General features: G+C 42.6%; 2 protein-coding genes across 2 annotated transcripts in view; one reads left to right on the top strand and one right to left on the bottom strand.

Annotated features, from left to right (window-relative positions):
- Positions 1-1,936, bottom strand: part of LOC126272031 (collagen alpha-2(IV) chain) — a 233,649-nt gene extending 231,713 nt beyond the window's left edge. Inside the window, exon 1 of the mRNA XM_049974536.1 lies at positions 1,815-1,936. Coding sequence (XP_049830493.1) covers positions 1,815-1,883 — 69 coding nt within the window. The 5' untranslated portion in view covers positions 1,884-1,936. The remainder of the gene's footprint in view (positions 1-1,814) is intronic.
- Positions 1,937-2,053: 117 nt separating this feature from the next.
- Positions 2,054-16,740, top strand: part of LOC126272030 (collagen alpha-5(IV) chain-like) — a 545,215-nt gene continuing 530,528 nt past the window's right edge. The window contains exon 1 of the mRNA XM_049974535.1: positions 2,054-2,143. Within this exon, the coding sequence (XP_049830492.1) occupies positions 2,072-2,143 (72 nt within the window). The 5' untranslated portion in view covers positions 2,054-2,071. The remainder of the gene's footprint in view (positions 2,144-16,740) is intronic.

Below are 16,740 nucleotides of genomic sequence, written 5' to 3'. Positions count from 1 at the left end.
GCTAAGCATATCGCTGACACCCCAGTTCCCAGCTCGGCTCCTTTGCGGAGTCGGGCGTTGCCTGCAAGTTTCAAGTGGAGCGTTTGCTGCAGATCGAGTAGCTGTAGTCGCATTCTCAAGACACGTATTCTCTCAGTGCCATTAAGTATTGGCTAGTAACGCTGAATGTTTTGTGAGGAAGTGCTGACGATCAGTTTCTATCGGCTACACATTCAGAGTTAGTGTGCTAAACACTTTTGTACGTTCTGCAGACGTAGAACTGTCAGAAACTGCTTCTTATGTTCAGTAGTCAGTCGTCATGTAGCGATGTGGTGCACACTTCATGTTGTAAAAGGCGATCAACAGTAGAAAACACTTACGTTACCAAAGACCAACTGCTGTTGGTGGATATACGTTTACAGCTGATGGGTTAATACGCAATATCCTCTACACAAAAGACTGCCAAACTGTACCACGAAAGAAGGTTAAGTTTCTGTACTATACCCAATACTGAAAATAAAACATTATTTTGTACCTGAAAACTCAGCCATTTCTTTGTTTTAGACGGTAGTCACTGATCGTGCTGAAAATCCGCAGTGTCTCGTAGTAGGGTTTAAGTTGTCCAAGGCCCAAGTAATACTATCTTAAACTTCTGCACTATGAACCAAACTACTTAATACAATAAAAGAGTTGTAATGAAAAACATATCTTGTAATTAGCTTTTCATCTACGAATCATTCAGTCAACTGTTGTTAACCGTATTATGGTTATGTCTCGCGCTTATTATATCGACTTCTAGACATCACTTGGAAGCAAGTGGATTACTACTGCAATAACACACTATGGTGTTTTTGTTATCTGTACGCGGCGCTCACTTCTCAGATTTACGCAGCTTTCCCAATTCTGAGAAAAACTGATTCGAATTGTTCTTACTGATATCTCCTTGTGGAACTCAAGTCTGTACATTCTTTCGCCCTCTGTTTCCGTTCTTACGTATATGTGACATATTGTCAAGAGAAGTGGCGAACTGTTAAATTACAGGGGCAATATTTACCGATATTTGGATCCATCTGTTCAATCGTCACACACGCGTCATATCGCCAGATATGACCCGTTCTCGTTTCTGCAAAACTCTTACTCTTCTGGACTTTAGTTAGTAACTTTGTGCTGCGAATCCCCCTTTACTCGATTTTCCGCTCCTAAGCTTAACGCACTATCAGTTGAGAATAGTCGAACCAGATTCCGTTATATGTGATGTTTTAGGAACACGAGATCGATTCGTAATTCGCTCATCTTGAAACAGCTTTTACGTAGCTTCCTCGATTCAGGAGACAGAAGCAGCAGTCGTTTTTGCAGACGTGTGAATTGACAGATCGTCACGAATTTATAGCTTCTCCCTTTCATCTGCTTCTGGTGCGATGCACTTTATCTCATTGCTTTCGTACACTCGTAGTCGCTCTTCTATCGGATGCAGATTTTGCATCGTATTTTCGGATCTGCCTCTGATTTTTAGCCACAGTCTTACTGGCTAAATTGACGCGAGCACCATTCTTCGACTGTAATTATGACGGCCCCGAAGAACATGAGGCAGCTAATTAGGTTGCTCCTTGGCCTCCAACGAGACTGTGTTGGCGTCAGATAGCCATCTGCGGATGACGATCATTCGCAGCAACTGACGAAGACGGCCGCCTCAACCGCGCATAAAAATTGAGTTTTCTACTCGGAAAGGGTTATTTCTATCAGTTGTGCCGGGAATCGATACAAACATGAGGCACTGCAGTGGAGGAAGAGTGATAGAAATGCGGCGTGAAGAAGAGAACGGGGCGAGTACTCACCACGGCGGAGGCGGCGGCGGCGGCGGCCAGCGCGCACAGAAGAGCGGCGCGGGCCCCGAGAGCGACCATGGCGGCAGCGGCGACGCGTGGTGACGGCGCGCCCGGCGGCCAGCCACTGGCCCGGCTCTGCCCGCCGCCGCCGAGCCGCGCCGCCGGCCGCCGCCCCCGCCCCGCCCCACCCCCGCCCCGGGGGGGTGGGAGGCCGGCCGGCGTCCGGAGGCTGCGGCGCGCGCTCAGTACGCTGCGGACGCGCAGACATGCCGCGGCTCGCCGGCGTCGCCGCCGCCCTAGCCCTGCTGCTCGCCGCCGCCCCGCCCGTCGCCGCTGTGGTGAGTACTCGCGCGCGCGCTCCTGTTGCCATGGCGACCGGCCGCTGACAGCGCTGCAGTGCCCACCTGTCGTACAGTCAAATACGCCTAATGTCAACTGTCTTGCTAACCTTTCCCTCCGCCTCGGATGACGCTACTCACAAGGGAACCTCCCCATCGCACTCCCCTCAGATTTAGTTATAAGTTGGCACAGTGGGTAGGCCTTGAAAAACTGAACACAGATAAATCGAGAAAACAAGAAAAAATTGTGTGGAACTATGAAAAAAATAAGCAAAATATACTAAATGAGTAGTCCATGCGCAAATACGCAACATCAAGGACAGTGGCAGGTCAGGAGCGCCGTGGTCCCGTGGTTAGCGTGAGCAACTGCGGAATGAGATGTACTTAGTTCGAGTCTTCCCTCATGTGAAAAATTTACCTTCTTTATTTTCGCAAAGTTATGATCTGTCTGTTCGTTTATTGACGTCTCTGTTCACTGTAATAAGTTTAGTTTATGTGTTTTGCGACCGCACCGCAAAACCGTGCGATTAGTAGACGAAAGGACGTGCCTCTCCCAAGGGAACCGAAAACGTTTGATCGCAAGGCCATAGGTCAACCGATTCCTCCATAGGAAAACACGTCTGATATATTCTGTACGACACTGGTGACGGCATGTGCGTCACGTGACAGGAATATGTTGTCGACCCACCTAACTTGTACACTTGGCGAATGGGTAAAAAGATTCATCTACCTTGCCCGATTTAGATTTTCTTGTGGATGTGATAATCACTCCCAAAAAAGTTATGAAAACATAAGAGTTTGTCACATAAACTGCAACAAATGAATGCAACAGTTTCATAGTCGCACAGTTTTCCCTGTGTTCTGTCGAAACATATATTTTTAACGTTTTCAAATTTTCCCTTTGTAGGCCGTCAAATCCTGCATATGTCCAAGCAAATCTGAACATGTCCTGCAATTTTGGAAAGCGAAGTTGATTATGTGTGAGTGCCTGAACTTTGATAATTGTCTCAAAATAAAAAATCAAAGTTTTCACTCGAGGAAAGACTTGAACCAATGACCTCTCATTTCGCAGCTGCTCACGCTAACTACCGAACCACGGCGCTCCTGAGCTAACATTATCCTTGATGTTGCATATCTTGCACATGGACTAATCAGTTTGTATATTTTGCTTATTTTTTCATAGTTCCACACAACTTCTTCCTGTTTTCTCGATTGACCTGTGTTCAGTTCTTCATGGCCTATCCACTGTGCCAACTTATAACTAAATCTGAGGAGGGTGCGATGGGGAGGTTCTCTTGTCAGTAGGCGTAGCCTCGACGCTTATCGCTTCATTATGTCAAGATATTTAGTGACCAACCGCTTCCCTTTGAATTAGGCTACTTATTACTTCGGAAGTGGCCGAAAAAATCGTGACAGTTCGATATCAGCGCGGGATACTGGAGCGTGTTCTTTTTGTTCGTTTAACAGTAAAACGTCTTCTACGGCTTCCATGTTATGAACTCAACTGCCATACAATGAACTACGTCTAATGTGAACCATGTTAGTACTTTTCCGAGTTTCTCGGTTGCTTGTCTCCTTTGGGAAGCGTGACAACTCCTATTCAACAATGTTAGTATTGTGACTGTGACGTTTATCATCTTTGGACGCAAGATTGTCATGGACTTTTCCACTTCGCATCGAATACCTTTGCTGCGGACAAAATCATTAGAGTCCACCACCATCGAGGGGTTTTATGGTACGATGCTTGTTTCCTTAGTAACAAAATATCACTAACAGATCGCAGATACTGACTTGTCAGAAGTCATATTCCAATGTCTGTCATATTAATAAACTTTCTATAGCATTGACACTTCTGCAGGTAAGTTGTCAGTCACTTGTTTCACGCCTATATTTTTCAAGTGTGATTGTGACTTATCAAGATCAAAGAAACGTAAAGACTTCACCAACCTGTACGCTGGTTTGAACACCACAGTGCTTTACAGGGTGTGGTCCTATTGGAGATAGTATGCCGTTGACTTCTTGGTACTTGTGAACTGACTTAACCAACCAGTAATAGGTGGACCTACAATTTACCGTAGACGCCTTTCCACGGCGCAACAAGGCATTTGTGAAAAGTGACAAGATTGTTAGTAACAAATAATTTCCTCTCGCGTTCAGCTTAGTTTTAGAGTTAATGCATGCGCCTGATGTCATAACAGTAATCTAAAGAGATTCTACAGCACTTTTGTTATTTTTTGGGTTTATTTGTTGCGACCAGAACCACATAGAACCACATGCGCTAGGAAAGGTGACCCACGCAACGGAATGTCGCTAGATCCTGTACGTCTGAGAGGTCATGACGTTGAGCAAAACACAGTGCCGTCATTTCTTCCTGTCAGAAAGTTGAGACTTCTCCTGTACTGCTAAGTTGGCTCGTATATAATGTTAGTCATAGTACTAATTTTTTCTTACCACGGAATATGTCTGTAGGGACGTGACAGGACCTTACAACGCCCACTGATTTCACTTCCGTGGTTGTGCCGTTCATCGTGTCATGGTATTAAGGCAATAAGCATTTGTGTTTAGCACAGATATTCGGTGGAAGTGACCGACAAAATCACTATGATTTATGCTCATTTTATGGTTTTTAATGTAGCTTGTTTATTTGTATCTGGAACTCTGACTATTGGTTTAAGGCAGTACAAAAATGAAAGAAAACTGCCTCCGATTTACATGTAGCTTCTTCTTAATCCATCTTCTGTGTCAAGCTGATTCGCCACGCTCTATCCACGGAGCGTTGAAGCAAACTTTGTGCCCAATGAGTAGAAACATAGTTGTGACTTGAGGAACGTGATTGCTGCTTCGCTGGCGCTGGATGTATTTTTCCTCTGGAAACGTAGTACAGACGTTATACATAAAAGTGAAGTTTCCATAGGCTCTCTACACTAAATATTGAAAAGCAAATACGTACATTTCACGTGTCGATCTTTTACGAATTTTCAGAAGAATCTAATAACTCGTACATGTTGCTTGATATAATAAATTACTTACAGTGAATCTGTAGCTCATTAGATGTTTGGAATGTTGAACATGTACAAACCTGATGACTATCTACCGTGATTCTAATAATGTTTTTCCTTTAAAATCGTATCCAGTACAAGCGCAACAGCAATCTCGACACACACTTTACAACTGTCTCTTTTCAGACATCCCAGAGCGATGTGTAATGTGTATACTCCAGCCAACATTCAGTAAATAGTACAACAATCTGAATATGGTGCGCAGGTAAAGAGACCACGTATAAAGAAAATGTAAAGTGATTGATTGCCTCTCTTGTAGGTGTTTCTTCAATATGAGAAATATTCAACATTTGACTTTTAATCTATGTTTGAAGATTTATATTACTTGACAATAGAAAAGACAATAAATTATTTTTCTACATTGCCTCCCCCTTAATGCCCTATCTCATGAGAAAAAGTGCGTTTATTCCAGCAAAAGAGAAGCTTTTAGCCGGTGCTTGATCGTTTTCGCGCCCTGTGATAGAAGTATCCATGAGATTCGAATTTTTGATATTCAAAGTGATCCTTAAGTGAACCAGGAATGTCGACTTAAGTCCGTGTCGGTGTTAGGAGGGGGAGGGGCCAAGGAGACAGTGGGAATGAGGTACACTCTTAGCAAATGACTTCATCACTTTAATCTGATGACGATAGGTTACAGATGCTTCACCAGAAGATCTCTGCGTGATGCACTTGTTGTCTCGTCTCCCCTCTCCTGTTCCATCCCCCCCCCTCCCACTCCCTATCTCCTAACCACACTCACCTCCGCAAATTATGTCTTGTTCAGCTCTTATGATCCCAAAAAACGAAAGTGACTGTGGCTCGGCCTTTCTTGACCAGCAAAGTGTTGTACCTTCTTAAACCTTGCGCGCCCACACACATTCTTTTTACGGTGATATTAAGGAGCTACAGTACGTTTTGTACATTGCACAGTGGACGTAAATAAGTTTTGCTCGCTCGCCCATCAGAAGTTGGGTAACTGTCAGCTGCTCCGGCCACCGGGCACGCACCAACTGCCTCTGCCATCTTTCACCAGCCGCCGTATTAGTACGAGTGTTACGCGCAACTTGGCATACTACTATTACAAGACATACTTTTCAATCAGCAATAATAACAACTATCACAGTATCCACGATGCGACTTAAACTTTTGAGGCCGTCAGAAGCTCTCATCATAGATCACCCTCAAACAGTGTACTCTTGCTGCACGAAAATATTCCACTCTGTTCATAAGGGGGAGGGGGGTGGAAGAAGGGAGGGGGGTACATAGTCTTTCAGGAAGCACATCTGCTTTTTTTCTCTCTTTTCACTCGGAACACTGACACTGCCTACTGCCATAGAACTGATGACTTGCACAATACGTCACATAATGAAGAATTCCTAATACGGACCATACTATTAATCTTGTTTTAGTTTTATACAACAGGTTTTTCTGTAGGAAACCGGAAAAAAGGTTGTAAGGCGCCAGATCTTGCGATGGTGGCTTGAAGTTTATCGTGCTGTAGCCTCGAAATAAATCGTAACTATCAACTTTTCATCGCATTGATGTTTGTTTTGCGATGCAAGTAGCCTACAAAATCATGAGGATTTACCATTATCTTAGGGGTTTGATTCACATTTCTCTATTCCCGTAATTTGTCAGTAAACAAGTAATTGGGGTTCCAGTCTTTCTGACAAATAAAGATGATTCATCTCTTTGCTTCAAGTTTTTACAATACCAATCGATTATTTGATCTCTTATTTCTACAACTGGCTTTGATTTATACAGTTGTACGTCTTAGTCGGTAAAGGCCACCTCGTTCTCCAGGTTGCCATCTGTGGCCGTACTGTTAGCCAGAATACAAAATTATGATATAACTATTTTGTTATTTACTTGGTGACCAGAAATTAAGCGCAAAATTGTTTTAAAGTAGATGTGGAACCAAGAGAAGAACGAATTCATTGAAACCAAAGAAGCAATACCAAAATATATACGATTAAAAAAAGGAGAAGCTGTGGTTTGTTTAGTGACTTCAGATTACTTTCGTCTGAGGGTGTAATCATTACAACCGCATTGAAGTTGGATGTCGTTTGTTTTCAAGATTAGAAACTAGTGTATTACTAGGCAAAACTATTGGCAATTGTAGTAATTTTTTCTAATAGATAATTTTTTTTTGTAGCTATACTGTGTTTATTATAGCCGTCTCCAGCTGCTACTTCTTCTTTACGATGTCCAAGGAATTCAGAGTTCAGTGCTGCATTCGAAAACAGATTGCTTGTTTCCAACCGTACATCTACTATACTTCCGGACCTTCATCGTCTACTGAAAGTTTCTCTTCTAGACCGGAAAGGGCATCTGTACATGGATTTACACTCATGTTTTTTTACTGACTTGATCCCTTGCTGACTTGCATTTTTTCCTCTTGCTAATTTTTGCACGTTCTTACTACACGATGGAAACTCACACTGTTGTTGCTGACTTGTGAATTTTCGAACTGTAAAGATGCAGTTGTTTAACTACGGTTCACACTGGTATATTATTCTGATCTTCGAACAAAAGACTGGAAGATCAAGAAATATTTCAAAGGAAGCTAAGTGTGTGAATTTAGTTGCCACCAGCACTGGATTTACGATTAGTACTAGAGTATGAGAGAGTGCCGAGTGCCGAGAGTTGCCGATTGGAAGTCAAAAAATACACAGGCGCAACCAATTTCTTTTAACGATAGTATGTTAGTGATTAACGTTAGATGATCGTCGAGGATCTTAATTAACACGTCAGTCTAGAAAAGTTATCTATTAATGGAAGCGGATTTTTATACGTTGATGTGATCTTGATCCAGACAGTAATCAAGAAATGAAATGAATCTTCTTGCACGACAGTGCAGCTTCGCATACACTCAGTCGAGGCGTACACCAAGCGGTGACATCTTTTAATATGGAAATAGCCTACTTCCGACATTGTACTGTACTGTCAGGAATTCTGAGGAACACAACACTATAAAATCATTTTCCTTTCTTGCCTCAGAGAGAAGATAACACTATTATTTTTCTTTTACGAGTCGCTGTAATGCATCTGTCTAAGTTTGGTTTTTACCATCGTCTTGGCTTCTTGTTTGTACTATTTCTGTCTGGGTTCTTTAAAAATTATTGTTCTCAGTTCTGGAACTGTCTGAAGCTATTAAAGATTGACGCTGCTCTCCTGTAGACCATATGGGACTCCGTTTTTTTTTGTGGAAGCCAGGGGACTACCTCGAGTGTCTGTTGTTTCCTGTTTATTTTTTTTTTCTCGTGTTTCACTCTTTTCCGTGTTTACTTTAAGTATCCCGCCCGTTAATGGCTCCGAGCAGGGGATGTCGGAGTCATCTGAACATTAGCTATTGAGATACATATTCCGTATAACTTCTCTCATACGATGTGGTACTTAGAAAAATACATGCGATTACATTTTCAACATTTTCGTCCTTGTGCTTGGAGTCGGCAAACCTTCACCGTCATGATGTTCGTTGCAATGTCATCAACAGACTTGTTACGCTATTAATGCAGTGGACTGATATACGATTAATATCTATTCTTTTCTGTGGACAGTAGCACAGTAAGTCGGCTTATACCACAGAACATACTGTGGATAAACTGGAATAAATGCTGTTGAAGTGTGTCTATCATGGGATATAGCGGTCTGCAAAAGCTTCAGTTCACTCTGGTCCAAGATTGCTGTAACGCAGATGTGTCGCCTTCTATAATTTGATCTGTCATAGACCTAAGCCGACGTCTTTTTCAAACCTAATTCATAGAGTGGCACAATCGTTCTAAAAGCCTTGATATCATCTCCCCTTCATTTTGCATTTCATTTCTTTCCTGTAGAGCTGTCTCACTACCTTTTATCGCAAAGCTAGTAACATAGAAACTGGTCACACAAATGCCTGTCTAGAAAATACCACCCATTTGCTTTGTTTATTTGCTCTGAGCGCTGAAAGAAACTACATTTATCATCTAGCAGTGTTAACAATAGATACTAAGATTAGAATTGAGCACTACACACATATGAAGCTTTTTACATGTTTATAACACTCAGTTGTACCGTTTGCAGTTGAAATAAAGCTTGAATTCACTCCGGAAGAAGCGTCAGTGAAACGACAATCACACTCCCAAGACTGGCAAAGGTGGCAGCGGCAGCAAGCTGGAAGGCGGAGGGGGGTGGGGGTGGAGGAAGGAAAGAGAGAGTGAGTTTGTGGTGGTTCGTACCGCCTCCCTTCTCTTCCCACTCACCACGTCCTCACTGGTCCGCCGCTTTTGTGATGTTGGCCAGTCGTGTGAGATGCCCTTAGTAGGCAGCAAACAAGGTTATATATATATATATATATTTCACCAGTGACATAACGCAGTAGAGTGAAGAGGAAGTAGCAACATTTTTAGTTTATATCTCGAAGTTCAGTTTAATAAATCGGTTTGGTCGATGGAATTAACCAGTGAGGATGTGCTGAATTGAATATGGCGCAACTTGGCTAAAAGAGAGGGTCAGTTATAGGGCATATCCCGAGGCAGCAAGGAATTGCCAATTTCGTAATGGACGGAGGTGTAGAGGGTAAAAACTGTAGAGGGAGACCAAGCCTAGGATGTAGGCAGCAGAAGTTCTGCAGAAGTGAAACGCTTGCACAGGATAGACTACCTTGAGAGCTGCATCAAATTAGTCTTCTAACTGAAGATAACTACAGCAACAGACGCGGAGAAATCATCCTGTTTGATACAAACTGATGAAAAGAAAGTAAATGGGCTTGTATATGTCCTACTTAAGAGTGGAAATGGCTTAATAGGTACATGGAGCATTCGTGTATGTAGCTCAAGATGGATCGAATATGTGGCAAACAATGATATTAACATCTGTATGCAAGCTAGTTAGAAAAACAACATGCAGACTATAAATCAAATCTTATATGAAAGCTATGTCTCAGCATGTTGGAAGAGACAGAGCGTGGCGCATGACTATGGAAACAAGCACCATGGGAATATAGTCTAGTGAAAATAAACCTGATGATGAGATCGTACCTTTAAGACACGAAACCAGATTAAAAAAAGTCAGTCACACAATAAAATATTTATGTTCTCTTGTATGGGCCGAATAGACCTGAGTCTCCATTCACACGATGGAGACCAAGGGAGAGGGGAATGGAGATACGAGGATTCTGACATATTAACGAAGCGAGTATTTTGCCGTCTGGTCAGTAGTCCAGATTTCGCTACGCCATTGTGATTTGTTTAAAAAGAAACCATTTATTTACTCTTCTCTGCGGTATTCGACGGCACTTGAGAAGGGACTGATACTGATATGTGTTGTACCGGCAGTTTTGTCCCCCATTTTTAGAGTATTCTTCAGCTCTTTTTGTACCCCGTTTCACAGCAGACTGTGACATGCGACATATCACTATATTTATATCCTCAAAGGGTCACGAAGACTCTCGAGAAAAGTAAGGATTTCCAGTTTGAACAAACCACACCAATTACTATATGTGATACATTAAAAACTGTGAGTAATTGACATTAGGGCAAAATACACACCACGCAGGTAGATATGTTAAAACCTGTAAGTAATTGACATCACGGCAAACTGCACACCACGTAGGTCACTGTCTATTGTCGGAAACATTATTTCGGTACCTTAAACAGTTCCATATACATTGGAGGGTAACAAAATTACTCAAAATTATGACAGAGCGTGGTAAGGCTCTTCTAATACTTCTGGCTTTGTAATTTATCTCCAATATTGTCTTCCTCGTGCTGGCTAGATACCGAAAATAAAAATTTATTTAATCACAATTATTCGAATTGGTTTGTTTGTAGCGCCGATACAGGATAGACTGAATATACGAGTGACACGGAACACCCCAGATGTCAGAAAACCCTGTGTTTTGTGCTGTGTGAACACCTCTTGTAGATGCAATAAGTTTGTATCACTTTGGAGACCTTACATCCCGCTGCAGCCGTCAAAGAGGCGGCTGCAAGAGGGGGGATTTCTTAAGAATGTAAGGTACACAAGTTTTGGCATTCTGCGGTCCTGCGGACGTAAGCAAAAAGGACGTCACAAAACTTGTGATCATAGTTTGTGAAGAGAGTTTGACAATAAATGGCTCTACAATGGTCAGAGTACATTTAAAACTGATTTTATTATTAGTATTAAAGTTAATTATCTTATTTGTCGGGGAAAGGATGGGAAGGTTGGGAGTTTACATCTGGTCAGTGACGAGTTTATTAGAAACGGGGCACAACCTCGGATTCAACAAGGATAGAGCACGAAACCAGTAATCGCATATTTAAGGGAATCATCCTGGTTTTGGCCTTAAGGAGAAGTACAGAGACCCTAAATTTGGATAATTAGATCTGTTTCTCTCGAGTCCAGTGTAGTTAATCAGTTCCATCATTGGAAACGTACTAAATCAAGGGCACTCTTCTCTCTAGTCTATAGTCGTAAATCCAACAGCCAATTTCCGTTGAAATCTGTTCTTCACTTCCTTCTTCATACCTGCACCCATACAACAGAATGCCTTACAATATTTTCCACACGATCACACCTCTAACTCGGATGGAATGGGTCAATGTTTTTCCTTTTAATTTGTCACATGACTAATCGATACCCAAGCGTGCGCTCATTCAGCGCTCCGTCTGTGCTTTCTCCTGTTCTTTGTCATCCATGTACACACTAGACATCTTCCCAGTTCAAGTCTGTCTCTCGTCCAAGTGTGTTTTACTATGACTACCCATTCGGTGAGACGGCGTGTCAAATTGTCATCCGGCTATCCAGTTTCAGGTTGTAGGTGGTTTCACCAAATCTCTTCATGCAAATGACGGATTGATTAATATGAAAAGGACACTGCCATTTTTCACCCTCGTCCTTCCTCAGTTCGATCTTGCAATAAGTCTCTAATGCCCCCGATATCGACAGGACCTCCAACCATAATTATATTTCCCTTCAATCAACCATCCCAGTTGTCCTCCCCAGAGTGTTTAGTAACAAAATTCTGGAATCGGTATGCATGTTGTTCTCTGAAAATTTTGGAACACTGCAGCGTTGGGGCACACTCTCGTTAATGTCTTTATTTAGGTTTTCACGCCTGTGGGTTGTCGCAAAATTCATCTGCTGCCGCTGGCAAAGTATTCAGGCTGCCAGTAGCAGTGCCTGAGGTCATCGGACTCGTTATGCTGCTACACAATGCTGGGCGGTACATGAGCAAGCCCACTAGCACAGCTTATCTGCGATTTCCTGGAGACGCTCTCTCAACGGAAAATGCCCATTTAATCTTGCTTCCACTTCTTTCTTGCGAATCACGGAGTCACCAATTATTAAACAAAATCTTGTATTAAATGATGCAAGTTCTCTTCTATTTTAGCCAATTGCACCACGTAGCATGGCTGTTTCGGCGTTATTTGGTGTTTTGAATACAGTTGGCAACTGAGCAACGATTTATTTACTCATTGTTTCTTTGTAAAGCATTGCCACTGTAATTCTGACGAAACAGTGCAAATGCGCTTTCTGCAAGTGCAATAGATTGATCATCAAAGGAGCAACAGCACGGGTATGGAGTACGAAGTGAATTGAGCACTTACCAACGTCACTTAGCGGCTGATTGATAGTTCGTTCTCTGGCTACGAATCAATCAACGACCACTCTCGACACGACACGAGGCGCACAAGCGAGAAAGCCAGCTTTACGACGAGAACGTCACAAGCAGTCAGCCGCTGAGAGTTTTGAGGACAGTGAGAGAGAGTGGCCCCTGGAAGCTACGCCCACGCGGCGGGTGCTTCCAGATAAGCGCGGGCGGCCGCTAGGCGCAGCAAAAAGTAAACAAGCCCGTGGTGGCGTCCTGTCTTTATCTGCCGTCTGGTACGCCAGGATACTCTTACCTTATGCCACAATTCATAACATGTTACGCTCTTATGTAAGCGTTAAGAGAATGACACCTACGAAAGGAACTTTCTTTGAACCATCTCGTCACCAACAATTCGTCTCTGCAGGAGACATTCTATGTTAGGACGATGGAATCCAAGTTGTCAATAGCGCTTGTTACTGCAGCAAGTAGCTACAACTCTTAACTCTTGAACTTTAATCTACTAACACATGTATCTGCTCGTAACATCCTAGGGATATGGGTAAGGCACCTCTGGAAAATAAATGCTTTCAGATTTTTGGCCTTTCAGTGTTGCAACGACGTAATACTGAGGACCGGAAATCGCACTGTTTTCTTTTAAATTAAGAACTAAACCCGCATTTTAATTACAGGTGAATTAAAATGACTTTTTTAAGAGTTAAACCGCAAATATACATACGCACGCATACACGCGTGCACACACACACACACAAACACACACACACCCTGACTTCTTTAAGGAAAAACAAAATATAGAGTAGGCATACTGGGACGTCATCTGATTAACAGATATAGCTTTGATTTTAACGCTTAAAAGTGATGCTTGAAGGGCACCAGTCTGTTATTAGCATCTTACCTAACGTGATCGTCGACTTGATACCTGAAAAATCATCTGGAATGATAGGACCATATGAAGATGTGTAAATGCCCTCGTACCCGCAATTTGTAATTTTAGCTGTCTCAAGATTGAAAAATAAGCCCCTAAGATACTGTCTATGAAGAAACCGATATTCATAAAATTAGGATCTCCACGTTACATACGAATTCTCTGCCACCACCCTCCATGGATAACTTCAAAACTGACTTTAACATTTTTCCGTAATCCAGCAACCAACACTCCACGTTGCAAAAATGTTTTCTTACAGTATCCCGTTTTTGTGGTCCGTGTGATGCAAAGCACAGACCAAGTAACCCTAAAAAACGGTGAGCACTTATGCGATTTTTGACTGACGGATTTTCGCATAGTTATTCATTAGCATCTTTGATGACGTTAATCAGTTGTAGATTGATTATGGGCTTGGAAGTTAATAAGTTGTCGATTGATTATGAGTTTGTAAGCCAAAACTAGCTAACAGTAATAGTAAACACTGAATGACAGTCAAAGTATGTTGCTTTTCGTTTATAAAAAATAATTGTTTTAGTTTTGCAACTTCGGAAGAGTTCATTGACATGAACATGCGAAAGTACTGAAAACCACATCTGTTTTAGTGGCGTATATCCTCACAGCGCGCTGCAGAATTCATTACGTCTCACTTCGCCTGTTTTGGAACACCTGTTAAGTCGAATTATGTTTGTCAAGAATCACCTTACTATCATTTACGTTTCACGTTGCAGACACCGAAAGCAGAAGTTTGTAGACGAAGGGAGCAGTAAAGTAGATACAGTGCGCCTGTAGCACAAAGAAAACTACCGCTGCGCACTGATAGACCGTGCTTTTATCGCGTAGTTAATTCATCCTTTCACTTTTTCTATTCCTTTCCCACTGTGCTCGAGGTATAGCTTCCTGAGCAGAGACGAAGCGCAGTGAAGCAGTGTGGGTGGCAAAGCGTCACTGGGAGAACACAGCTTTTGAATTTCCGCATTTCCGTCGTAAAATGTGGGTGTGAAATAATACATTCTTCTTTCGACTCGCCTTTCGGAACCGATTTCGAGGTAGCTTATTTTTCTTGTCATGTAATTTACTTGCAAGTGACTTCGTGGAAGAGTAATGAACAGCAGCCGCTACGCTGCATACTGATGCATCATTTGTCGAGGAATGAAAAGGTTATTAGCTGCTGCCTGAGAGATATAATCGTTTAGAATGACTCCTCGTCACACTACTTAGCTCAAACGACGCTGCTCCTGTTCTTAAAAAGGTAGTTATTGTTCAGACACACTCTGCTACTGAATCTTCGATGGGAAGTTATCATAAAAAAATGGACGCTTAGGTGTTCTGCAATACTGCATCTTTGAAATGACGGAAGAATCAAGGTTAACTTAACGCTACGCTAATGTTCAGCAGAGGTGGGGCACTAGCGAGCTTAGACAGAGAGAGGAAATCGAACGTAACATGCCAGAGAATTATCTCGGCAATTCACTGATGCAGTTTAGAGAAAATATAAACACAGTTTTTGACGAACTTTGTATCTTATTCGATCTGGATACGTCCATAATACCTTAACCCCTGCGTGAGAGAGGTGACACTGTAAAATGTTTAACTTACTCCGGAAATGGAATCTGTCAAGCGTCTAGCACACACTATCATGTTCTGAGCGGACTGACCCAGAGAATCTTTGGAAAAATATCTTTCAGCGAGGCTCTCACTATGGCACTGTTGGTATCACTAGGTCACCCTCTGTTGAGAAACCTTGGAGCATTTACTACGGCCGCTCGTATACAACAGCACCGCAAGGCGACTTTTCGCGACAGAAAAAATATCGGATTGCCACCTTGCGCCATATGCTCTTGTCTAATGAAGCTTGTGGCTAAGGAGCTGTGATGGTACCTTAAGTCTATCAGGTAGACACTGATGTTGAATATAATTATTTCAGAAGCGGATACAAAGGACAGCGATAACTTCGGATAGATGTCCCTAGCGAACGAAGGATACTGTCACTCTCAGAATGATGTGTTTTATAATATAGGACGCTCATGACGAAGACCCATTACTGTCATCGACAAAAGACAGGGTTGCTGGAGCTCACTTTCTGGGCTCTAGGAGCCATTCTTACCAAATGCCGTAAGTGGTAAACCTAATGCTTTCAACAAACGTGAGACAGCAAACGTAAAATTGTGAAAAAATTTCTTTCACGCCGACGGAATCCTTTCTTTTTATCAAACAGATATAACGCTCTGGACATGACAGCCCATACGCTGTCGGTTCTTCTTCTAAATATACATCCATACTCAGTGAACCACTGTGAAGTGTATGATAGACGTTATTTCCCATTATACGACGTATTAGGGTTTACACAGTTCCACTCAAATGTGTAGTTCGGGAAGAATGATTCTGTACGCTCTGCAATTAGTCTAATCTTGTCTTGGCGGTCCTTACCGGAGAGGTTGTACGGTGGTTTTGTATTTTCCTAGATTCCTCATTTAATACTGGGTCTTGACACTTTGTGTGCAGATTTTCACGGACCAGCTGCCCTCTCAATTCAAGAGTATGTCAATTCATGGTTTTCAGCATTTCCATGATACTGTTTAGAAAGTCAAACAAACCTGAGGCTATTAGTGTAGCTCTTCATTGTTGGTGTTCTTTATCTCCTGTTATTCCTGGGTCCCACACACTTGAACAGTATTATAGGAGGGATCGCACGAATGCTTTGTAAGTAGTCATCTTTGTAGAGTGAGCACACTTCCCAGTATCTTACCAATGAAACTAAAACTACCACATGGTTTAGTGCGACTTAGCCTTCGTGATCATTCCCTACCATATTTCCTATAACAAGCGCGCGTGGTAGCCGCATGGTCTATGGCGCCTTGTCATGGCCCGCACGGCTCCCCCCTCCCCCCCCCCCCTCCCCGTCGGAGGTTCGAGTCCTCCCTCGGGCGTGGGTGTGTGTGTTGTACTTAGCGTAAGTTAGATTAAGTAGTGACCTCAGCCGTTTGGTCCCATAAGACCTTACCACGAACATCCAATTTCCTAAAAACTGTTACACACAGGTGTTTGTATGAGTTGATTGATT

The sequence above is a fragment of the Schistocerca gregaria genome, chromosome 5 (assembly GCF_023897955.1).
Source record: "Schistocerca gregaria isolate iqSchGreg1 chromosome 5, iqSchGreg1.2, whole genome shotgun sequence".
Classification (NCBI taxonomy): domain Eukaryota; kingdom Metazoa; phylum Arthropoda; class Insecta; order Orthoptera; family Acrididae; genus Schistocerca; species Schistocerca gregaria.
The sequence above is the reverse complement of the archived record's forward strand: the minus strand, read 5'-3'. Positions and strand labels throughout refer to the sequence as shown.